Here is a 26,026-nt window from a genome sequence, read left to right on the forward strand (position 1 = left end):
GTGCGAAGTGTATTAAGTATTAAGGTACAGAGAAATTTTAAACAAATGTAAAAAAAAAACAGAAATACTAAGTATACCATTTACAGAAATAATAATAATAATAATAATCACTTCAAGGAGCCCAAATAAAGACAAAGGCCTAAATGGAGAGTCATTACCTAAATAAGTCACAGAAACAATAACTATGTGAACTATGTAAAATAACTCTGTGAAAGACTAATAAATCTCTTTTCAGTTTCTTACACACGAGATGACCAAAGCAGAAAGAATATGCACCTCAGTGCCCAAGGATAACGCAATCAAGAAATTCATCATGTGTAAAACTATATCTCAACCTTTAGGAAGTCTTGACTGCAGTAAGGAAGTACTTACTGCCCAAACTGTACATGAAATGACATTATTGTGCGAACTACACAGTCTACAGAAAGGTGATAAGGAACTAGTCCACGAGACAAGAAAAGATTTAGACACCTCCACTCCACTTCAGACTATCAAGTATTGTCCTCATGTCCCCTCCAAAGCCCACATAAAGAGCTGTCTGTCCATCAAGACTCTGAATCCCTCAGAGGTAAATAAAATGGCTAGTCTCCCTTTAAAAAAAAGACAATGACGACAAAGAGACAAAGTTTGTGGGATATAGATTAAATAGTCCTCAGAGGATAAATTATATTCTAAAAACATACATTAATAAAATACAAAAACTGAAGATTAATAAACTGAATTGCAATTTAAAAATTTGAAAGCCAACACATAAACTCAAAATAGCATAGAAGAGGAAATATTAAAAATTTGAGAAGTTGATAAATTGGAAACCCCAAAAGCTATAAAACTAACACGATCAATAAACATTTAAACCAACCTCACTAAAAAGAGTAATATTAAATTAATCAAATTAGAAAATCAAAGAAGGTAAAACCGTAGGGAATAAAATCTCAGCAGGATCTAATACAGGATCTAAATGCCAAACTGAGAATTCAAAAGAAATAGAGTATAAAAATATAAACTATCCAAATTAACTGAACCTCTCAAAGATATCTTAAATAACCCATTCTCAGAAAAATGAAATCAATCTACAATTGTCAAAAATCAAAGTCTGCCTGAAGACAGAGTGGTCCAGATTTAATATATATTTATCCTTGCCTTAGGTGGGCCAGCTGACATATATTAGATGGTATATCCATCTATACTAGATGTAAGCACTTTAAACTTTAAGGGTTCTTTCAGTAGAAGGGAGAGAGGAAAACTTCCAACATTTTTCTCTTGCTTGAGCACATCCCACATTTTTCTCCTTTGATCACCTACTGAAATCACTGCAACTAAAACTCCAGTAGAAGGAGCAAGGCAGTTTGGCTTCCCTAAAGGTAGCATCACGTAAGAAATAAAAGGGAAGTAGTTTTACTTAGAATCTAAAGGATTTTAAGTGCTACAAAGGACCTTAGTGATCATCTTGTCCAGAGGTTCCCAAACTTATTTGGCCTACTTCCCCCTTAAAAAAAATTATTCAGCAACCCCTGGAAATCTTTAACCCTTTAACCGTTTTTTTTTTTAATTTGTGTCATTTCAAAAAAAATACAATATTTTTTAAAAATGATGCATCTTAAATTTAATAATTTATTATAAATTTATGGATTTTTTCCTATGAAATTTTTTATGACACAATATTGTGTCATGTAACCCTATAGTATCGTTTTGTAAACAAGTCATTACATGCACATATTCCTGACAATGCATACTGGACTACATGCTTGTCTGCCAACACTTTCTTATTAAGACCTGTCAGCAGACTTGACCACTGAAAGGTTATAAGTTGCATTTTGTGTGTTTATTTGACAAATAATGTAGTCACCACAACTTTAATTCTGTTACACAACAGATGAAACATGTACAAATGGTTTTTCAAAATTTTCTTCTCTTCTCTCCTTATGCTTCCACAGCCCCCTTATTTTTATTCAACACCGCCCAATTGCACCCAAGGCTACTACTGCTCCAACCTGGATCATCCCACCGTCCCTCAGGGGGCAGTATCACCCACTTAGAGAACCTCTGATCTACTTCCACCCTCATTTCTGTGTTGCATGCTTTTTGTTACAGAACCATTACTGTGCCAATTTTTTAAATTTTGCATTAACCTTTTCCAATTACAGTATGATTTGTAATATATGATATATGGCACATAATATATACAGCACATAATACAATAACAGTATATAATAGACTGCATTTTAGATAGTTACAAAGCATTATATAATTTGATCTTCACAACAACCCTATAAGGTTAGAAATGAAAGTTTCCTTATCTTCATTTTAAAGATGAAAACACTTAAGTTCAGGAAGTAAGTCAACAAGCATTCATTTAGTACCTACTATGTGCCAGATACTATGTTAAGCACTGGAGATACAAAGAAAGGCAAGAGATAGTCCCGGCTCTCAAGCTCACAAGTCTAATATGGAGGACAACATGAAAACAACTATGTACAAACAAGAGATAGATATAGGAAATATAGATAACAGGATATTTACATGCCTACACAGCTGGAATCTCTATTTCTATGTATCCTTTATCTATATCTACATATACAGAATGGACTAGAGTAGGGAAAGATTTGAGGCAGGGAGACCAATCAGAAGTCTACTGAAATAGTCCAGGTGATGAGGATGACATATAGGTTGTAAGCCTGGGTTGCTTTGAGGATCTGATGTATTACCCCTGACAAAAAAGGCAATGCAATTAAGTGTAAGTAACTTTGGTGAGAGCAGTTTTGTTTAAAGAATGAGGTTGGAAGCCATTCTGTAGAAAGCTCAAAAGAAAGTGAAGGTATCAATTCTGGACAGCTAAAATCAAGTTTGGCCATGAAGAGATATGGGAATGATAGCTAGTAAAGATGGACAGATCAAGTGAGGGCTGAGAATGAGGGAGACATGGCCATGTTTTTAAGCAATCAGTATACAGGGAGAGACTGAAGGCAAGTGAGAGAGTGGGGATGAGGCAGCAATCTGCTAAGGAAGCTGGAATGCAATCACTTGTGTTTGTAGAATGGGTTTGCTAATGTGATGAGTGGGGCATTCAGTCAATTAGGGAGATGTAAAAGGATGGTCTAGTCACAGTAAGAGCCCATTTGAGATTATATTGTAATGGAGACAATCAGCATGGACCTTTGGCCCAAGGCAACAACACAGATAAAAGTTCAAATATGTACAACTGGAAAGGCCCATTGAGAGATCAATTAGTCTAATTTCCTCATTTTACAGACGAAGCTGAGGTCCATTATGAAGAACATGGGCACATTTGAAGGCAGCAATAATTCCTTTTTCTCCTCCAGGTAAATTTTGTAGCCACATCATTGTTTACTAATATGAATTGACTGTTGAGCCATTACTTCATTTCAAGAAAAACTGATATGAAAATACTCCATTCCAAATGAACTCATTTCCTTTTTTACAATTATATATTATAGGGATTTTAGCCGCAAAAAACTTTGTCATTTTTGGGGGGTGAAGGGGAGTGGTGGAGACTGGGTCTCCTCACCTGGCTCAGGTTGGAGGTGCAGAGGGCACTCAACAAATCAACTGCAATACTGATAAGCATAGAAGCTTTACCTTTTAGCTTTTGCTCCTCCTTAGGCAGCCAGGGGCTCGGCATATTGATGTTGGACATGGCGAGGGCACCCAATTGGCTTTAGTCTTTCTGCCGTTCAGATTTCATTTCCTGAACTTAATTAATAAGCCAGCTTAATCATTTCCAGCATCAAAGACTGCAGTTATGTATCACTACACCCAGCTTATTTATGTATTTAAAAAGAAAAACTGCCTACTACCTATAACATTGCTGACATACAGTCTTCAGAGGAAGGCATATTTGCAAGAAGATGGAAGGAGTGGGAAAGAAAGACGTTTAATAAGAAGGGGATTCTGATGACAAGAGTTTAATAGGGCATAGTAGAAGGGTGAGGCAAGAGGACAGGTACATACACCAGAGGGCTAGAGCTGAGGCAGATGGGGATGAGGAGGAATAAAAGGTAGTCAGGGAGCACCCGGCTCAAAAAGATTCAGAAAGGAAGAAGTTCAAGAAGGGGATGAGTTTGAGATGTTTATTGAGAGCGTCTGAGATGATATAGAAGGAATTACTGCTTAGATGGGTTGGACCAGATCAGTAGTCTTAAAAATGAGGTAAATAGGACCATTTAATCTAAAAATCAGTCACACCCCACCGTTGCCTTGATATTCAATGCTAACCATGTCTCAAACACAATTCCTTCATTGTCCCCCCCATACATGCTCTTCCTCAACTGTGCAATCTCTTCTGTACCAGCTGGCGAACTGGGGCAATTATAACCAAAACCCTGAGCCAACAGCAAGTATGAAAATCTTCCTCTCCTTATTCAAATTTAGCTCTCCCAAGTCACTACAAAGTGGGTATCCCTGGTTGATTCCATGAACTGCATTTCAGATTTCCTTTTCCATGAAAACATTTTTCTGTACTGAAATTCAACTGCTTGGTAAGCTGCATTTATCAAATTAACTGAATAACTACAATTTTTTTATAAGTCTACCCTATCTAGGCAAGTTGTACAAAGGAATTTTTCAAATATAATAAGGTATATGCAATCATACTGTTCTCACTAAAATATTTTTTGGTTTTGGTACCATTAACAAATGATATTATTTTAAAACATTTTTTGGTTATCTTAATCTCAGTTTTAGTTTTTCAAATTTATCATTTTATAACATATACAATATTGATAGAGGAGTGCATATATCTAATATATATATATAAATATGAGTGTTCAAGATTTTTCTTTACTGATAAGAATATGTAATTTTAAAAAGTTTGGATACTACTCTGCTAGATGACCCCTGAAATGCCTCCCAAATGTGAAATTCTACGATTCTGGCACTTGAAGTCCTCTAACTTATTTGGCTACTGCCCCCTTTCAAAAAAAATCACTCTTTGCCCCTCTGGGGTTAGGTTAGGTTAATCCTTATTTTTATTCAAAGCCCCCAAATTGTACCTGAGGCTACTATTGCTCCCTTCCTAGGTTCCTGGGCCCCCAGGGGGTGGTATTGCCCCCTTTAACAATAGTGAGTTGTCACTGAAGGTTAAACATTTCTTGGGGGTAGCTAAACCAGGGATTTATTGCTATTTATCCAAATGACCTTTGAGATTCCTTCTAATTTAAGGTTTCAGGTCTTGAATAATCAACTCACTAATCTCTACTGGTTGAAATCCTAAGGGTTAGTTCTGGTGCTGCTTCCTCAATTAAGCATTCCCAGATATACTCACTTTTAATCGATTTTTTCTCCTTCATTAATCTTTTAATCCTCTCTATTTGGACTCCTATGCAAATCATAAAATGAATTATAATTATTTGCATATTTATCTTGTCCTACTAAAGTTTAAGATTTATTCATTCAATAAGTATTCATTTAGTACCTATGTGCGAGAATGTGGGGATACAAAGACCAAAAATGAAATAATTCCTGCCCTTAAGAAGCTTACATTCTACTGGGAAAAAAATCTAAACTATGTAAAGTAGATACAAAGTAAAGTCAGAGGTGATGGTGGGGAAGGAGAGTACTAGAAACTGGAGAAATCAGAACAGGCCTTGAGAAAGTAGCACCTGAATAATCCTTGAAGAAAGCCATGAATCCCGTAAGGCAAAGCTGAGAAAGAACCACGTTTGAAATATCAGAGGCAATGTGAGATTGAATGCTCTGCATGAGGAAAAGTAGGAAGCTAGTTTGGTTTATAATATGGTGCATGAAGCACAGTAATACACAATAAATCTGAAATGGCAGACTGGAGGAAGCCTGTAAAGTACTTTTAAAAATTAAATGGAAGAATTTTTTTTCATCCTTAGATGCAAGAGAAAGACCTGAGAGGAGTGACTGTTTTTGGAATATCAATTTGATGGTCATATGGAAGATGGACTGGAAAAGGAAGAGACTAGAAGATGGGAGACCAACTAGGAGATGCCTGCAACAATCCATAAGTGCCTGAAACAGGGTGGTAAATGTATAAGAGGATAGATAAGAACTATATCCTAAAGTCAGAATTGACAAGACTTGCCAAATGATCAGATTTGAGGGGTGAATAAGGGTCAAGAGTGACTTTTGGATTTTTGAATGTGGATGACTGTAAGAATGGTGGTGTCCTAACATGAACAGAAAAGTTAGGATGAAAGGTTTGATAAGAAAATTGAGCTATTTTATATATGTTGAGCTGAGAAGGCTATGACATTTAGCCAGAGATATAAAATAGGGAGTTGTAATGTGAGACTACAGCTTAGAAGAGAACTAATCTATCTGTCCATGGGATTTGGGGTGGTAGATTATTGGAAAGTGTTTTTTAATAAGAAAAGCTATAAAAAAGGGCCACATACATTAGCTAAATTATAATGAGAGTCAATATGAGAAGGAAGGTAGGTCATCATTATAATGGTCTTCAATCAAGGAGTTATGCTAAATTTGCTGGCTGGCCTACTGGAGAAGTATGGTATACAGTAGAAAGAGAGCCAGATATATGGTCAAAGAACTTACTTTAAATACAAGCTGTTTCTCATCTGTAAAGAGAGAGACTAGATGAAAATGGCCTCCAAGGTCCCATATGGTCTATGACACTACCCAAAATGCTACTTACGTAAAACCTTGGGGAGTCTTGCTCTTCTGAATTCAGTCACTCATTCGGTAAGCATTTAACTACCCACCCTGTGAATGCATTATGCGAAGTACTACTTAAGAATCCTCTTTCTCCCCACCAAAAAAAAAGTTGTCCTTTAAGGATTCAATGACCATACTTTCTAAACTAATATTAAGATATGTAATAACAAAGCCTTGCTATTATTTCTTTTATAGGTACAATGGGACAGAATCTGTCCTGTCCTAGAAAATGCAGAATGTATTCTCTGATACTACTACCACCACATCAATGATGTGGAGCTAGGATTATTATCCAAACCTAAGGAGATTACAATTACCCCTAGAGATTCCCCAAACCAAGTAAAAGGGCAGTTATGTTCCTGCCATATACTAAGTTAAAACTCTGAATGAATTTCCCACAAAAACATTGTTATAAAAGGTGGTTAAGTTCTAGAGCTCTGCTACATTTTATGTTTAATAGGCTTCAGAGGCCTGTGAGGGCACCTAATTTGCAACATTGTTTCTATGGGGAAACACAAAGAATTCCCAGTAAAACAAATTCCCATTTCCAAACTTTTGCAATAGACTGGATAAACTGAGTACTAATATTTAAGTCACTTGAGGGCAAGGGCCTTTTTCATTGTTGTCTTTAAATCCCTAGCACCCAGCATAATGCCTGGTACAAAGTAGGTGTTTAATAAACTGCTTATTGAATTGAGGTTTCTTGGCAACCTCATAGTTGAAAAAGCATTATCTCATGCCCAATTCCCGTTTATTCTGATCATTTAACTTCTTTCACTTTTCACTTTAGATATCCCCTCAAAATTTCTTATATGGTACATCTCTGTTATCTGTCCCTTATTTAATTATACTTGCCACCACCCTAATCTAGGTCTTGTCTCCATCATTTGTTGCCTGAATTAATATTATCTACCTATTTTGAGCTAAGAATTTTGCAAACTTTAAAGTACCATATAAATTTAACTTTATTACAATAGCTTCTTATCTAGTTTTCTCCCCCTAAACTACAATCTCTCCCTTCTCCTTTTTGTTGTTTAGTCAATTTTTCAGTTGTGCGTGACCCTTAGTGACCCCATTTGGGATCTTCGTGGCAAAGATACTAGAATGGCTTCTCATTTCCTTCTCCAGCTTATTTTACAGAGGAAGAACAGAGGCAAATAGGATATGTGACTTGCCCAGGGCCACACAGCTAGTGTCTGAAGCTAGATTTGAACTAACCCCAGTACTCTATCCACTGTGCCACCTAGCTGCCCCCTTCCCTTCTCCTATTCAACAAAATAATCCTGCCCCCAAACCTTCAATGTCATCTCCCTATTACACAATTTTATTCCAACCGACCTTTTTTTTCAGTCATACTCCACATTCAGGTTAAGCTAGACTATTAGATCTTAATCTAGAACTGACAATGAAATTTCCTGTCTTTGGGCATTGGTATACACTGTCTTTCAATGCCAGGCACTCAGCACCAGTCCCTCCTCATCCCTGCCTTTCCGAATCCTAACCTCTTCCATGCAGCCTTCTCTAACACTCATAAGTAAAAGCATTCTCTTCCAGCCTCACATTTTCTTAGAGAAATTTGTATTGTCTTTATCTGGGCACGTGCCATATATACCCCACATCATAGTAGAATATAAGTTCCTTGAGGACAGAAACAGTATCATTTGAAAAAAAAATGTATCCTTAACTTATAGCAGCGACTTTCACATACTAGGACGCTAAAAATGTGCTGAATTTAATGTAACTTATTACACTATTAATCTCGGAGGCTCTCTACATAATTTGTCTTGGTGAAAATAAGCAAAATCACATTTATCTGAAGGTTTTCGCCTTATATTTTGTGTAGCAAAAAGCTGCTTAAATTTAGCTAATAGCAGGCCTGGCTAATAGCAGTCTAGGTCCCTCTGTGGATACTTCACTTGGGGAATTTTTTTTTAAATAGCAAAAAGGGGGGGGGAAGAACTCTGCTGCATAAAGCCGTTGGTGTTAGTAATTGTAATATACATAACATAGGTGCTTAAGAAATGCTTCTTGAGTTGGAGTTTCTTGGCAGCCACTCTTAAAATCTCAAAGTTTTATTTTGTTGCTCAATTCACACCTCTTCCTTGATGAACACTTCTTTCATTTTTCACCTTAGTTGTCCCCTCCAAACTGTGTTTCCCTAAGCTCTATACTCTTTCTTCTCTTGGGAGTCTCATTCATTTCTTCGGATGCAATGATGCCCTCTTCGTAAATGCGGGGCGGCTCACCGAAGCACGCAGTGGCCGGGGGAGCGAACCTCCGCCCAAGGCACTCTGGTCCTCTTCCGAGCAGGCGACCGAGACACCTGGTCTCCGACCGCGGAGACGCGCTCCCCTTCTCATTCCGTAGCTATTCGCAGAGGGCGTGTGGAGGCTGCTGAGGAAGCCCCGGGCTAAGACGGGGGAATGGGCTTCCCATCCTCTCCCCACCCTAGAGAAGCTCGAGACTAGGATCGATACCCACGTCTGAACCAGGCGGCCATTACCTGCAGAACCTTAAGGGACCAGCTCCCCAAAGTCACCGAGTCCCAGGAGGAGCCGCCCCAGCAGCACCTGGTCCGCCAGTCCCCGGCTGCAGGTGCAGAACCAACGTCCAGCCCACCGACCCTTTTCCCGCGCCTCTCCCGCAGCCCCCCGCAGGGTCCCGAGGTGGGGGAGGGGGCGAGGAGGTACAGGAGGAGGGGCCCGGGAGGTGACACTGCCCCACCCCCACCTCAGCCACGGGTAGTTTCCTCCTCATGGCCAGGGCTTCTTCACTCCAGCTGATCTGGAGTCTGCAGCCCCGTCAAGCGCCAGGTGGCCAAACGCGGCTTCGACATGGAAGAGGAAGAAGGAGAAAGGGGAGAAGGGGAGGCAGCCTCACCCCAGTCCCGAGCCCGAGGGAGGAATGGCCGGTGGCCCCGCCCCCGTCGCCGGCCCCATCCCCGGCTCCCTCACCTGCCCAGGGGGCTGCTGTCGTCCCACAGGCGAGAGTTGGCGGCGGCCGGTCCCATCCAGGTGGCTGGCCCCTGTCCCCGCTCCCCAGCCCCGCGGTGAATGCGCGCGTCCCTGGGTGCTGCCTCCCGCTGGGCGCTAGCAGCCCTCGACGCCCATGGGAGCAGCGGCTGCCGCCCACTTCCCCTTCGCTGGTCCCGCTCTTTCCCGCCCCCCTCCCCCCTCCCCGGCCAGACCGCTTGTCTTACATGGAAACTGCGCCGGGCGGGACTACTTCCGGCAGAGGCCCGTCCCTCCTCCCAGTCCCTCACCGCCCTCCTCCCTGCAGAGACCCACAATAACCGTCGCTCCTCCTCTTCACGGCGTAGAGCACCGCCCTCTTAAAGACTCCGGGAGACCTCACTTCCGGCTGCGCCAGATAAGTCCCGGACCCGCCGGGGAGAGTTTACTGCGGTTTTTTGGTGTCGGTTTTTTTTTTTTTTTCTGATTGAAGCGCCCCCCTCCGGCGAGTAATCGTCGCCTCGCTTCTGGGTCAGGTGGGTTGTAGATTGCACCTCCGGCGGATTCGGTTGTCTGGAGGGCCGGGTGCGGCTGCTGTAGTTTGGAAGTGGAGACAAGCTTCCCGCCGCCGCTGCTAGCAAAGGGCATGTGATAGGGGTCTTTTCTGTGCATTCTGTTCAAAAGGCTTGAAAGGAAGGGACCTCAGGCACTTTGCTCGTTTTACAGATGGGGAGGCAGGCTCCTCCGAAGAACGAAGTGAGCGGCCCGAGGGCGAGCTCTGGTCGTAGTTCGAGGCCGAACCAGAATTTGCAAATGGGCGTCTTGCAGTTTGAGGGGTCGGGGCGGGGGGGCAGTGAGTGCCCGCGGGGGCGAGGTTGGGCTTAGAAAGTTTGTTATCGAAATTTTCCCATGCCAAAGAGGAGCCTAGCTGTGGTTGGCGACATACAGGTAAGTGTTAAGTCGATTTTTCTTCCGCCGGTGCTGGAGGGGGCGGGGGGGGGGGTGTAATTGGGGGCGGGGAGAAAGAGAGAAGGAAGGGGAGGAGAGGAGGGAGAGAGGCATTCTGGGTAACGTAGTGCCGCTGGGTCATCCACGCTTCCAAGTGAGTGGAGCAGGATTGTGTCTGGGAAGGTCCGCCTCTGTGGCTCTTGAGGATTAATAACCTTGATCGACTTATGCAGGCTATTTAAAGTCCAGTGCCCTTTCCTTTATTCCCCTAAATGTTAGCGTCTAAGATCCAAAGGTGTTCAGGCTCTGTAAAGGATGACCGAGATTTGGGGGAGGGAGAAAAGCATTGTTAATTATTTTGCAATAATTTTCTTGATAAAAAAAAATCCAGGTAATTGGATTTAATTGTATAGGTATTTTTTAAAGTAGATGTTTCTGGATCAAAAAAGCAAGATAACTTTCAGAATAGAAATCGGTATTTTATCCATAATAAATTAGGCAAGGTTTGATGATGTGAAATCCTCATACCCAACGATATCACAGACGTAATGATTATCGAGAGAGAAGGCAAGGTCCTCCTCTCCCTTCCATGCCTGGAACGTTATCCCAGGACTACTACTCCCTGCTTGACCTTGTACTATGGGAATGCAGAGACAGAAACCCGAAACTGTCCTGTTGTTCCTGTCCCACTCCCCAGGAGTTTATGTTCATGTACAAAGCTAGATAAGAACTAGGTAATAATTAAGGAAAGGGTGTTAATTGGGGAGATCTGAGACGGCTTCTCAGAGGAAGTATTGTTAGCATATGTACATATATGCAGAGACTGAAGGAGAAGAAATATAGGAAAGAATGATTATTTACATCAAGTAGTACATTACCCACTATTCCAGTGGGTTCGTAGTGAACCAGAACAGGCTTCACAGAAGGTACCACTTGCGGTCTGCAGAAGAATTCTCCCCTATCTTAGAGCCTTAAGGTCATGAAGTATATTCATGTGAACTGTTATTGCTGATCTTAAATTACACTAGTGCTGTCAAAAGAGATGATTTTAAGTACTGTCTTCTGTCCTGAAAGGCAGGGTGTGACTAGGGAAAAAAACATTTGCAAAATTATGCTTTTAGGAGCTAGGACAATTGAAAAGCTCTGCTAGTCTGTATGGAAAGCAAAATTAATAACCTATGAAATTAAAAATACTTTATATGTCTTTTAACACTGGCATATGAACAGGACTGTTTCAATTGACATTTAGTATTCAAAGGAGTGCAATGCACACTTTAACTTCAAAGTTAAATTTAACAGTAGAATTGAGCAATACGTATGCAAATATTTGTTGATGCTGTATATATGTGTACTATTTGAGATGTATGTACTACTTTCTCTTTGCCTACTTTTTTTTGAACACAAAAGTGATAGTTTTTTAGTAAAGATTATTTGGAAATGATCAATTGTGACTTAGTCAATAGAATGGTAGTCTTGGAATCTAGAAAATGTAAATTGAAATACAATACTACCATTTTTTGTCTGTCACTTAACTTCTATGTGCCTCAGGACAGTTAACTCCATAGGAGTTTTACTAATTCTTGGATGATTTCCTCTCATTCTAAATTGGAAGAAGTGCTGATGAAATCACTGATCCTTTGTATTTTTGCATAAGGATCATGTGCCAGATGAATATTAAAATTGTTAATGTAGACCTAGGAGACCTGGGTAACTCAAAACCACTATTGCCATCCTTGTTAATCTACAGTGTATCTGTGCATTTCTGTTAATAAGTGGGCCTGTATATTTAGTAAGCAAGAGAGCAGTAAGTAATTTCATTGATTGGGATCCAGTTTATCCAGAGTTGGTACAACTTCTGGTACATAGTAGGTACTATGTAAATGCTTATTTCCCTTCCCTTCCCTTGCCCTTCTTATTATGAATTAAGTTTTTTACCTTCATTATAGTTTTTAATGGCACTTGATAAATTTTGACATTGAGAAGCCCTAATTGATTTAGCAGACCTCTCATTCTGATTTACACATTAAATATTTGAGACCCTTTTCTCCTTCCCATTCTACAGGCTGCTTTCTACACGTGTATGAGAGAGTGACATCAGTGGTCTGAGCCCTTAGTTCCTTGAGACAATCAAGTCATGAGGCATGTCACGGTAGCTTAAGGAAAAAACTAGGCTACCCAGCTGGGGGAAGGGGATGGGGATAGAGGGTTAAGATATTGTCCCTACCCCACAACCCTTAAGGAGCTTACATTTTAATGTTTTCTGACTCTTTGTGACACAGTGGACCATAGCATGCTAATACTATCCATAGGGTTTTCTTGGCAAAGATACTGAAGTAGTTTGCCATTTCCTTCTCTAGTGGATTAAGACAAACAGAAGTTAAGTGACTTGCCTAGGGTCACACAGCTAGTACGTGTCTGAGGCTGGATTTGAACTCAGGACTCAGTGCTCCATCCACTGAGCCACCTTTGTATTGGCTAGTGGGAGGGATTGAGTAGACCTCTCGGTGCAGTTTATTGTTGCCCCCTTTTCAGTAGCAGTGCTAACATTGCTATGATTCCTTCTCCCAGGCCAAGAGATTGAAAGCTGTAGGATAAAGGTTATGTATACTGGGTAAATGACTAGATTCCTGGATGGATCTGGTTTCTTGGTGAACAGCTGAATGTGATATGAAGAGGACAACTAGGTGTAATAATAGATTATGTGAGTTTGCATTGACACCCACTAATCAAGATTTCGGGCAACTAGATGGCTAGATCTGGAATCAGAAAGACCTGAGTTCAAATCCAGCCTCAGACACTAAATGGCTGTGTGACCTAGATGTCACATAACCCTGTTTTCCTCAGTTTTCTCATCTGTAAAATGAGCCAAGAAGGAAATGGCAAAACACTCCAGTATCTTTGCCAAGAAAACCTCAAATTGGGTCATGAAAGAGACAAATACAACTGAAAAACAACTGAACAAAATCAGCTCAGCCCTGGCATGAAATTTTAAAGCTGAACAGATTAATTTGGTTGCAGATACGCATGGACAGAGGAGGGGAGAGTAGACGGTTTAAGGAGGTTTGGTCTGAAGACTCACCTTTCCAGTCAGGAAGAGGGAGCTGTGGGAAGGCAGATAGCAAGTTACCCAGGTAGTCTGGTTTCCAGGAATGTCATGTTGGGGGTGTGTAGCATGTTCTGGGATGTCTGGGTATAGGTACTTGGGTCACAAGATCTTTTCGAGTTCTTACTCAAGCCTGAATTCAATTCACAAACATTTATTAAGCACTTGTTGTGTGGCAGGCACTATGCTAAGAGCTGGGGATAAAAACAAGGCAAAAGGTAGTCCCTGCCCTTTACCTTTCTGGCTTCAGTTTATTCATCTATAGAAGACATTGAGATGGAAGGAAGAGATTTGGATAAGATGATATCTGATATCCTTTCCAGCTGTAACATTCTATTTTCCTGGACACTTTTTTGATGATGGCTTATTTAATTATAGGCTGGTATTTTTCATCGATCTGAGGATATGCATGAAGAGTTGTAGAGTTGGACACTTAAAAACAACCAAAAGGAGTTGCATCTCTTTTTCAGAGGTGAATGAGAAGTTTAATCAGGATGATAGGGAAGCTATGACTTGTTTTCTTTGAAGCTCTATGAATTATGATCTCAGAGTGAAATAGATTTTCCATTTTTATATTTCAGCGTTCCATTTATTTAGCACAGCTAGGTGGTGCAGTGCATAGAGTGCCAGGCCTGGAGTCAGGAAGATTTATCTCCCTGAGTTCAAATCTGGCATCAGACACTTATTAGAAGTGTGATTCTGGACAAGCCACTTAACTCTGTTTGCTTCAGTTTCCTCATCTGTAAAATGAACTGGGGAAGGAAATGGCAAACCATTCCAGTATCTCTGCTAAGGAAACCCCCAAAAAGGGGGTGAAGAAGAGTTGGATATGACTGAAAAGATGGAACAACAACAACTCTATTTTTTATAATTACTTTAAGGTACTTATTTAGAAAAATGCTTTTGAAAAAATGTTATATCGAAGATCACAGGTTATCAATATAACACGTAGATTCATTCACATTTTTAAAATTCTACATTAGAAAAGAACATTTACTCCTTTTGATGGAATATTATACTTTATCCATTTTGTTGATGTCAGTGAAAAGGTAGGAATCTGGGCCTTAATTTCCTAATTTGCACAGTGGGAGCAGGGAAGACAGGAAGGAGATTGTACTAATCTCTCAAGTCCTTCCTAGCTCTAAATTCTGTGGTTTCCGATGTTATGTGACACCAGAATTTTTTTGGGGGGGGAGGGGTACTAACATAATGCAATTTTGCTTTTTAGTATGTTTTTGGCAAGTGTTTCCTATTTTTTAAAAGGATAACTTTGTGGAAAATGCCAAAAAATAGAAATAATGAGACAACCCGTTTCTGTAATGGTCTGGAAGAAAATGGAAAATAGGTCTTTGCAATTAACTTTCACATTAGAAAACTTAATACATAGTTACATAAACTTTTTAGAAGCAGTAGTTATCATTTATATGTCCTGTAAATTATCTTGCATATTGTTTACTGTGTGAAATTCTTTTTTCAAGTAGCATTTTTAAAAGAGATCACCCTAATCTCCCTAGGTAGATGTTAGAAACTATGTGGATAATTTTCCTGGCTAGCCCATTTGTTCTGTAGTTACAGAATTTAAATAAAAATATTTAGCCTTAAAGGTTTATTCAGTTCAACAGTTATTAAGTAGATATCATCACAAAGCACTACATCCCAGAGAGAAGGGCTGCAAAAATGTGGGCCAGTGCCTTCAAGCAAGCCGTAACAGATGATTTTTTACCCCAGGGTCAATACAGTATCATCTCTTTCTCATAAATGAGGATTTGTCTTGCAAAGCAGTTCTCAGATTTTTGTGGCATGAAACCTGTCACTTTAGGAACTTTGGAATAGCAACAGCAACAAAAGTTGTTTGAATTGACTACGTCACTAATATTAGTAGCAAAAAATATTGTAAGGTGGTTTTTTGGGGGAGGGATTTATGTTAATATGGAGATAGTCCTGTTCTCAACAAAAGGTTGACTTGTAGGTGATAGTTTTTTTTTTTTTAAGAATACCATCCAGTAAACGATATGATTGTATCATATGCATTTGTGTACTTGGTACAGTACCTGTACTAAGGCACATAGTACGAACTTAATACATGTTTAATTAATAACTTTCACCATTGAAGTTACATTCTTTAAATAATAAATAATATTTAGTACTAAATGTTACCAAATACTAAAATATATTATCAGATATTTATTCTGTATCCAACAATACTACAGATAACTTGCTTAGTTGAAAAGTACTTGATTATTTCCTTCCAAAGTATTTTCAGGTCATTATAGAGATATAAATTATTATAGGGATGAAATTTGGTCTTTTTTGTATCCAAGTATGAAACTTTACATTTATCCCTACTGAACTTCATATTATTAGATTCAGTCCAATATTCTAGCCTGCCAAGATACGAAAGAACTCAGAAGGATCTTCATGGGTAAGACACAAAGCTAAATCTAATAATTTAATTTTATCTTTTTATCCCAAGTCTAGCAGTTTATGGCACATGGTAGTCACCTTAGTAGCTTGTTAACTGATAACTATATAAATTGTTACTGCCCTGTGAAGGAGAAGTTACGTGAGTTATGAGAAATATTTATAAGAAGGAAGGTGTCTGGTGGGGAACCTCAGCTGTCCCCTTTCAGAACAAGATCAATCTAACCACAAAATAAGAAAGAAGTTAAAGAAGTGAATAGAATTTTAGTAAAGTCAGATGTGATAGACCTCTGAAGAAAATGGAATGGGAATAGAAAGGAATATACATTTTTCTCAGCAGTACATGGCATCTACACAAAAAATTGACCATGTATTAGGGCACAAAAACATCATAAATGCAGAAAGACAGAAATATTAAATGCATCCTTTTCAGATCATGATACAATAAAAATTACATTTAATAAAAGGCCATGGAAAGACAGATTAAAAATTACTTGGAAACTAAACAATCTGTTACTAAAGAATGAGTCAAAACACCAAAACATAGAAACCATCAATAATTTCATCAAAGAGAATGACAGCAATGAGACAACTTACCAAAATCTGTGGGATACAGATAAAGCAGTACTTAGGGGAAAATGTGTATCTCTAAGTGCTTATATCAGTAAAATAGAGAAAGAACAATTCAGTCAATGGGCATGCAATTAAAAAAGCTAGAAAAAGAACATATTAAAAATCCCCAATTAAACACCAAATTGGAGGTCTTGAAAATCAAAGGAGAGATTAATAAAATTGAAAATAAGAAAACCATTGAACTAATAAAACTTAAGTTGGTTTATGGGGATGACCAAAATAGATAAACCATTGGTTAACTCAATTTAGGAAAGAAGAAAACCAAATTAACTACTATCAAAAATGAAGGGAATCTACCACCAATAGAAAGAAAAATAATCAGGAACTATTTTGCCCAATTGTATGCTAATAAATCTGACAATATTTACAAAAACTATTTATAGTATATTTACAAAATATTCTGTAAATGTGTCGAATATTTACAAAAATATATAAAATATATTTTACGTTAAGTATTATAAAATATATTTTATATAATAAATGTTTATATGTAATACGTTTATATATTATATAAATATATTTGATGTATATTTACAAAAATATAGATTGCCCAGAAGTAGAAATAGATTATTTAAATAACCCCATTTTAGAAAAAGATATGTTGCTGATCCCTAAACTAGGAAGTGCCAAAGACAGAAAACTATAGATGAATATTTCTAAAGAATATTGGTACAAAAGTTTTAAATAAAATACTATGAAGGAGATTATAGTAGTATATCACTAGGATCATACACTATGACCAGGTGAGATTTATACCAGGAATTCAAATCTAGTTCAATGTTAGGAAGAGTATCAGCATAAATGGATCTTATCAGTAACAAATCCAGGAGAAATCATGGGGTTATCTCAATAAAAGCAAAAAAAGCCTTTGACAAAACACAGCTCCTATTCCTATTAAAAATACTAGAGAGCATAGGAATAAATGGAGCTTTCCTTAAAATGATAAGTAGTATCTATTTAAAACAATCAGCAAATATTAGCTGTAATGTGAATAAGCTAGAAACCTTCCCAGTAAGATCTGGGGTAGAGGGCATCAGGTGATGCCCATTATCACAATTGTTATTCAGTATTGTACTTAAAATGGTAGCAATAGCAATAAGAGAAGAAAAGTTGAAGGAGTAAAATTAGACAAGGAGGAAACAAAACTCCCTCTTTGCAGATGATATGATGGTATTTTTTAGAGAATCAACTACTTGGAAAAACTAATTGAAATAATTAACTTTAGCAAAATTACATGATATAAAATGAGCCCACATAAATCATCCACATTTCTATGCATTACCAACAAAGCCCAGCAGCAAGAGATAGAAAGACAGTCCATTTAAAATAATTGTAGACAGTATAAAGTACTTGGGAATCTACCTGCCAAGACAAACCCAGGAACTATATGAACACAATTACAAAGCATTTTTCACAAAAAATAGTCATATCTAAACAATTGGAAAAATATCAATTGCTTATTGATAGGCCAAGCCAATATAATAAAAATGACAGTTCTACCTAAATTAATTTGCTTATTCAGTGCCATAGCAGTCAAACTACCAAAAAACTATAGAGCTAGAAAAAAAATAATAAAATTAATCTGGAAGAACAAAAGGTCAAGAATATCAAGGGAATTAATGAAAAAAAATGCAAAGAAAGGTGGCCTATCATTTCTAGATCTCAGACCATATTATAAAGTGGCAGTCATCAAAACTATCTAGTACTGGCTAAGAAGTAAAGTGGCAAATTAGTGGAATAGATACATAATATACAATAGAAAGTGACCATAGTAATCTAGTGTTTGATAAACCCAAAGAACCTAGCTTCTGGGAGAAGACCTCATTATTTGATAAAAACTGCTGGGGAAACTGGATAACTGTATGATAGAAACAAAGTATAGACCAACACCTTATATTGTATTGCAAGATAAGGTCAAAATGGGTACATGATTTAGACATAAAGGATGATACTGTAAGCAAATTAGGAGAGCAAGGAAGAGTTTATCTGTCAGATCTGTGGAGAAGGGAAGCATTTTTGACCAAATGAGAGATAGCATTATGTGATGTAAAATGGATAATTCTGATTATATTAAAAAGTTTTTACACAAACAAAACCAATGTCACCAAGGTTAGGAGGAAAACTAAGCTGGGGAAAAATTTTACAGTTTGTGTCTCTGATAAATGCCTCATTTCTCAAATATATGGAGAACCAAATCAAATTTATGAGAAGACAAGTCATTCCCAATTGATAAATGGTCAAAAGATATTAACAGACAGTTCTCAGATGAAGTCATAAAGTCATAATAAAAAAAAATGTTCAAAATCACCATTGATTAGAGAAATACAAATTAAAAGAACTCTGAGGTACCACCTCATACCTATGAGATTAGCTAATATAACAAAAGAAAAATGATAAATGTTGGAGAGGTTATGGGAAAGATGGGACATTAATGTGCTGTTGATAGAGTTATGAATTAATCCAGCTATTCTGGAGGGCAACTCGGAACTATGCCAAAGGGCAGTAAAACTGTGTCTACCCCTTGCTCTAGCATTACCACTAATAGGTCTATCCCAAAGAGATCATAAAGAAGATAAAAGGACCTACATGTACAAAAATGTTTATAGCAGCTCTTTTTGTGGTGGCAAAGAATTGAAATTGAGGGGATGGCCATCAATTGGGCAATGGATGAACAGGTTGTAATATATGAATATAATGGAATACTATTCTGCTATAAGAAATGATGAGCAGGCAGATTTAGATGAACTGATGCAAAATGTCGTTAGTAGAACCAGGAAAACACTATACACAGTAACAGCAACATTGTGCAATGATCAGCTATGACTAACTTTGTTCTTCTCAGCTCTACAGTGATCTAAGACAATTCCAAAGGACTCATGGTGGAAAATGCTCTCCATCTCCAGAGAAAGAACTGATAGAGTCTGAATACAAACTGAAACATACTATTTTCATTTTCTCTCTGTGTGTTTGTGTGTGTGTATGTTTCCTTTCAGTCTGTTTATTCTTTTACTACATGACTAATATACATGATTGTACATATATAACTGATATCAAATTGCTTACCATTTGAGTAAGGAGGGAGGGAAAAAACTTGAAACTCAATTTTTTAAAAAAAGTGAATGTCAAAAACTGTATTTACATGTAATTGGAAAAAATAAAATGCTATTTAAAAAATAAAATAAAAATACAACAGGTGTAGCTTCTGGTAATAGGGAGGTAATAGAGTCATCATACCACTTCTAGAATATTATATTTAGTTCTGGTAATCATGGATTAAGATGTATTTGAATAAACTGATGAGTCTCTAAATAGGAGTCAGATTGGGAAGGGCTTTAAAAGCCAAAGAAAGAAATCTATCTTTGATTCCAAAGGCAATAGGAAGTCAATGGAATTTTTTGAATAGAGGAGTGATTTAGTCATATTTTAGATTTAGTAAAATCACTTTTGCATCTGAGGATGACTTGGTGTGAGGAGAGACTTGAGTCAGGAAGACCAATTAGGAGTATATTGTAATGGTCCAGGCAATAGGTGAAAATTGCCTGATTTAAGGTGGTATTCATGTGTGTAGAGAGAAAGGGGTGTGTGTGTGTGTGTGTGTGTGTGTGTGTGTGTGTGTGTGTGAGAGAGAGAGAGAGAGAGAGAGAGAGAGAGAGAGAGATTTTGTAAGTAGAAATGACAAGATTTAAAATTGGTTGGTTATGTAGGGTGAGGGAGAATGAAGAATCAAGGATAAGTCAAGGATAATTGTGTACTTTAGTAACTAGAAAAATGATGTTCCCCTCACCAGAAAGGGATATTCAGAAGAGGGCTAGGTTTTGGAGAAAAGATAGGGTTTTGTTTTGGAAGGCTTTCCCTTATTTGCAAGGTGGTGCATTAGATCAAACGTCAGGAGACCTGGGTTTTATTCTAAGCTGTGTTGGGCTCGTTAAGTGGGCATGTCACTTTACCTTCCTGGGACTCAATTTCCTCATCTGTAAAATGGGACAGAGATCTAAAATTAGATTACTAACTTTCTTTTCTGCTCCATTTCTATGAATCATTTTCATCCATCATGCTACCTCCCCCAACTGATTAAGTTAAAAATAATTAAAACTAATTTAGTTCTGAGAAGTTAAAATAAGTTTCTAACACCTCTAGAGAGAATTGGAAACCTCCTAAGAAGTAATAAGGCTGAGATTGAAATCATCTTATAAGAACATCTATTTTTCTCAATTGTAGTATATCTGACTATATAACCTCTTTGGGCCATTTCAAGCCAGCTTTAGAATTAGGTTAGCATCCTTATTAGGCATTGTTAACGCATTAAAAGAGAGAGAGAGAGAGAGAGAGAGAGAGAGAGAGAGAGAGAGAGAGAGAGAGAGAGAGAGAGATGTTATATGAAAGCCTGGAAAAGTGTTGGCTTGTTGTCAAATGTTAGTAGGACTTAGGTCTCCTGAGGAGGGAAGTTAATTAAAATGCCTTACCCTGTGGGCCGTTGCCAGCAATGGTTCATTGTGTCAAGCTTCTCAGCTTCTTTCTAACAATCCCTTCAGTCTCAACAGGCTCTTTCTCATATTCTTGATAGGGATTTTTGAGTGATCAGAAGAGGCAGTCGTAATTTTAGTATTCCAAAAGTAGAAGATAAAGTATAACTATTCTTTTTTTTAAAACAAAACAATGGCATAAAAGAAGTACTTGGGATCCTCTTTGTTCTTCCATAGTAGCTTGTTTATTCCTTAAAATTTTAATGTGAGCTGACATGTGTTAGACCTCCAAAGTTTGGAAAATGTAGTGTGTGTGTGTGTGTGTGTGTGTGTGTGTGTGTACGTACGAACATACACATGCACACATACAAATATACATGTACTTATATTTTAAAGCAAATAGGTGGCGCAGTAGATAGAGTGCCAGGCATGAAGTCAGAAAGATTCGCCTTCCTGAGTTCAAATCTGGCGTCAGACACTTATTAGTGACCCTGGGCAAGTCACTTAACCCTGTTTGCCTTAGTTTCCTCATGTATAAAATGAGCTAGAAAAGAAAATGGCAAACTTTTGCCAAGAAAACCCCAGATGGGGTCATGAAGAGTTGGACACAATTGAAAATGACTAAACAACAGCAACAATTTTTAAGATAAGAAAATTGAAGGTTAGAGAGGTTAAGTGATTTACCTGTAATGGCATAGGCAATCAAGTGTTAGAGCCTGGATTTGAACCTAGATCTCTTGTGATTCCAAGCTTTCTTTCTGTTCTACTATGATGTCTTTCATATTCCTTATGATATAGAAGAAATTGGGAGTGGGGAGAGTCACTTCCTGACAAAAATCAAGGCCCACATACAGTTGTGTTCATCAAGCATGGGATAGTCAGATACCCTAATTATCAAATGGATTATCTCAAAATATTTTTCTAGATTGTTACTTTAAAAAGTTTCTTTGTATTTTACTTGGAATAAATTTACTGAAGCAATTTTAAACTTAATATAAAAAATCTTTTCAGAAGTCTGTTCAAGATCATATAAAAATTACAAAACTGTATTAGTAACATAATGTAGGACAGAATCAATTCTAGGATGGAGATCTAATAATAACCATATCTGTAAATCTTTTTCTCTCAGTTTAAGAATGGTCCGTAGTGGCAAAAATGGTGGTCTTCATCTAAAGCAGATTGCGTATTACAAGCGAACAGGTGAATATCATCCAACTACATTGCCAAGTGAAAGAAGTGGAATAAGAAGAGCAGCAAAAAAATTTGAATTCAAAGGTAAAGTTGACATCTAAAATTTGTCTTCCCAAAATTTTACCTTTGGGAAAGCCTTAGAAACCCAGAATTTCTGGTAAACATTAATTTTTTCTGTTACCAGAAAAGAAAAGGTTTTCATTTTGACTATGTTGTTTTAAGTAATATCTATATATTTCTCATTCCCTTTCCTTCAACCTCCTTATTCTCTTGCAAAGAGATTTGACACTCCACTGAAATATATTCATTAAATTGTTGTTGAGATTTCTGTATTGATTCAATAAGTACTTAGAAAGAGAAGCTTGTTTGGGGCCACTAATGTTGACTCCTCTCATGTGAGTTTCATTTAATTACAAACAAAAAAGAAAATTTAAACACTGCTCCTAAGATGACCACCATTAAACAGATTTCGTTTAAAGAATGACTTACTGTTCAGTGGATCTTTCTTCCTGTTGCCCAACCATACATGCATGTCAAGAAATAATGAATATCCCTAAAATTGCTGCAGGAACATAGAGATAGGCTAAACAGCTGGCTTTGGAGCCAAGAAAACCTGAGGTCAAGTCCTATCTCAAACATTTCTGGGCTCTATGACCTTGGGAAAGTCACAACCACTCTCTGTGCTCCCAAGTGATTCTCTAAGCCTATAAACTGCAAAGCAGATTCAGATTTCATTTGTTGAGGGAGTTTCCTCACTGAGAAGTTCTGTGTGTCATTAAAGTTAACAGACCTCCGAGTCAAAAAAAGGAACCCAAAATTTCTCCAGGGGATAAAATAACATGGAAAAAAGCAGCACATGGATCACTTCCAAGAAGTTGAATGTGCTTGTTCTTTGTTTCTCTAATATGTTTCCCTTCAAATGAAGACTGATGAACATAAGTTAAATGCCAAATTAATATTGTTAATTTTAACAATAGTTTGCAAGTTTTACTCAAGGCTGTAGAAGTAAGAATTCCTTTAACCAGGTCAAGGGCATTCTTACATCTTTATCCCTGGGCAAACCCTTTCCAGTAATCCCTCAGTTCATGTACAGTGAAACAGGTCATATATAAGAGAGAGAACAAGAATGTGTTACTTGTTCTACTTTGCGCTTAGTTATAGTAAGGGCTGGTAGTGTAACATGGACTGCATACACATAGACAAAAGGTATATGTACCACCCACTTCTGGTGATTCCATTGATAAAAATGAACATAGTTATTTCTTTTTCCTGATGGATTCCCAAGGGAATGTTCTTTCTCCTTCAAATAGTTTGTTTTTTTTTTCCAGAATGACTTCTGTAAAGCTGATTGCACAAATTCCAACTCTGTAAAGTGTTCTTGGAAGTGAAAGATGAGTGTAGGTTTTAGAATCTAAGAGTCAACAAGCATTTATTAAGCAATTATGTACCAATGTATTATGCTAAGTGCTGGGACTACAAAGAAAGACAAAAGACAATTCCTGCCCTCAAAGAACTTACAGTCTGATAAGGGAGAAGACACAGAAACAACTATGTATCTTCAAGATATAAACAGGGGAAGTTGGAAATAATCTCAGAGGGAGGGCACTAAGATCAAAAAGGACTGATAAAGGCTTCATAATGATAACAGTAGCATTTATGTGGTGCTTTAAGGTTTGCTGTGTTTTACAGATACCTCATTTTATCTTTAGAACAATCCTTTGAGATATGTGCTGTCATAATCTACATTTTACAAGTGAGGAAACTGAAGCAGACAGAAATCTGAGGCCAGTTTCGAATTCAGGTCTTCTTAATGCCATGTCCATTGCTTTGTCCTCTGTACCTTCTAGTTGCTTTGTACAAGAGGAAAGTGAGTCAGGAGATGAGAGAGAGAGAGAGAGTTCCAGGCGTGGGAGACAGCCATTGAAAATACATAGAGTCAGAAGATAGAGTGTTTAATGTTCTAAGCCTGACCCTGACTGCTGGCCTCTTCTTTTGGTTTGAGTTATCTTACCAAAGTTATCCTTAGACTGAATTTATTTATTGGAATTGGACTTAACTGAAGTCATTCCAGAACTGAATTTATTTGAAGAAAATTTTTAAAAAGCATTTTTAGTATTTTTTTAAATTTAAAATCATATTTCTCATAATTCAAAAAATTATTTACCTCAGGGTAGCATAGAAACCATTTTTATAGGCGTTCAGTCTTTATCTGTGATTGATGAAAAGAATAATTCTATTTAAACCACTGCAAAATGAAAGGTTCCTCTTAGTCATTTGGTGTATATAACAAGAACCTTTTAGAGACGTCTTGAAAACAGCTTTGTAAATATTCTTGTTCTTTGAAGGTGGATGATTTGTAAGAACTATTTGGGAATTAAATGAATAGGAAAATTTTTCAGCTAAATGTCATAGAATAAAGTAAACATAAATCTAAAAAAATAACATTTTGTCTTTTATCATTTCTTCTAGAGAAAAAGCTATTCTATGTTGGGAAGGACAAGAAACAAAATCGTTTGGTAGTTATCTCAGAAGAGGAGAAGAACAAAGTCCTAAGAGAATGCCATGAAAATAACACTGGAGCTCATCATGGCATATCCAGAACTCTTACTCTAGTAGAATCTGGTTACTATTGGACATCTGTGACCAATGATGTCAAACAGTGGGTATGGTTATAGGGTTAGACTATTTAAATAGTATTGTTGTAATGCACACTCCAAAGGTGGCTTTTGGCCCAGATTCACTATTGTTGCATAATGACACTATCTATCATCAAGATCATTTGCTTTAGTTCAAGAAGTATGGTGTCATTTTACCAAAATCATAGTTTTCATTTCCAATTAGACAAAATTCAGTAAGCCAACAAGTACTTATTGTACGTACTTAACATGTATCAGGGATTGTGCTTATTGTTAGAGATACAAAAAAAGGCAAAAGCAGTTCTTACCCTCAGAAGAAATTGACATTTTAACGGGGGAGAGAATGTGCAAAAAATTGTACAGAAATGTATATACACTATAAATTGAAGGTAATCTCAGACTAAAGACACATAGCAACTAGGAAAGGGCTCTTACAGAAGGTAGGATTTAAGCTAAGTCCTGAAGGAAGCTGGGAAAGACAGGAGGTGGAAGTGAAGGGGGGAAAATTCCAGGTATGAGGGACAGTTAATGAAAAGGCAGAGTCAGGAGATAGAATGCCATGTAGGAAGAACAATACAAAGTCCAGTCACCCTGGGTCACTGATCATGTGGAGGGTAATAAAGAATAAGAAGACTGGAAAGATAGGAAGGAGCCAGTTAAAATTGTAATGTAAAAGGTGATATTTGTTTCTTGTGCAGAAATCTCCAGTAAAATCAGTGCACAGGGCAGAAGGCAGGGTAGAGTGCGTATATTTAGAATGCACAGAAGTATTTTGAATGACATTGTTAATTATGAACAAAAATCAGTCTGTAATAAAAATTTTTACACTGTAAAATATTACATTCATAGAAAAGACTGTTTTGGTCCAGCTTTTCATGAATGAACGCCTGTGTGATGGCAGAGATTAAATGGGGTCAGAATTCATTGTCTCTCAGATCCCATTGTCTCTGAACCTTGGAGTCCCAACTTGTCATTTAGGGATGGCACTTTCCTCTGTTGATACTGTCACGTGTTGCTAACTTT

The 26,026-nt window shown here is 37.6% G+C and overlaps 2 protein-coding genes across 11 annotated transcripts in view; one reads left to right on the forward strand and one right to left on the reverse strand.

Annotated features, from left to right (window-relative positions):
* The window catches only part of PPIP5K2 (diphosphoinositol pentakisphosphate kinase 2), a 110,998-nt gene extending 101,150 nt beyond the window's left edge, over window positions 1-9,848 (reverse strand). For 9 of the 10 annotated variants that reach the window (XR_005009085.1, XR_005009084.1, XM_036737372.1 and 6 more), the window contains exon 1: window positions 9,612-9,836. The gene's annotated coding sequence lies outside the window, so the exon portion shown is untranslated. Of the gene's footprint in view, window positions 1-9,611 lie in introns of all 10 variants that reach the window. The other variant, XM_036737381.1, reaches the window with a different exon arrangement.
* GIN1 (gypsy retrotransposon integrase 1) overlaps window positions 9,681-26,026 on the forward strand; it is a 47,167-nt gene continuing 30,821 nt past the window's right edge. Inside the window, 5 exon segments of the mRNA XM_036737391.1 lie at window positions 9,681-9,908; window positions 9,910-10,074; window positions 10,077-10,144; window positions 22,306-22,451; window positions 24,837-25,030. Coding sequence (XP_036593286.1) covers window positions 9,711-9,908; window positions 9,910-10,074; window positions 10,077-10,144; window positions 22,306-22,451; window positions 24,837-25,030 — 771 coding nt within the window. The 5' untranslated portion in view covers window positions 9,681-9,710.

The sequence above is a fragment of the Trichosurus vulpecula genome, chromosome 1 (assembly GCF_011100635.1).
Source record: "Trichosurus vulpecula isolate mTriVul1 chromosome 1, mTriVul1.pri, whole genome shotgun sequence".
In the NCBI taxonomy this organism is placed as follows: domain Eukaryota; kingdom Metazoa; phylum Chordata; class Mammalia; order Diprotodontia; family Phalangeridae; genus Trichosurus; species Trichosurus vulpecula.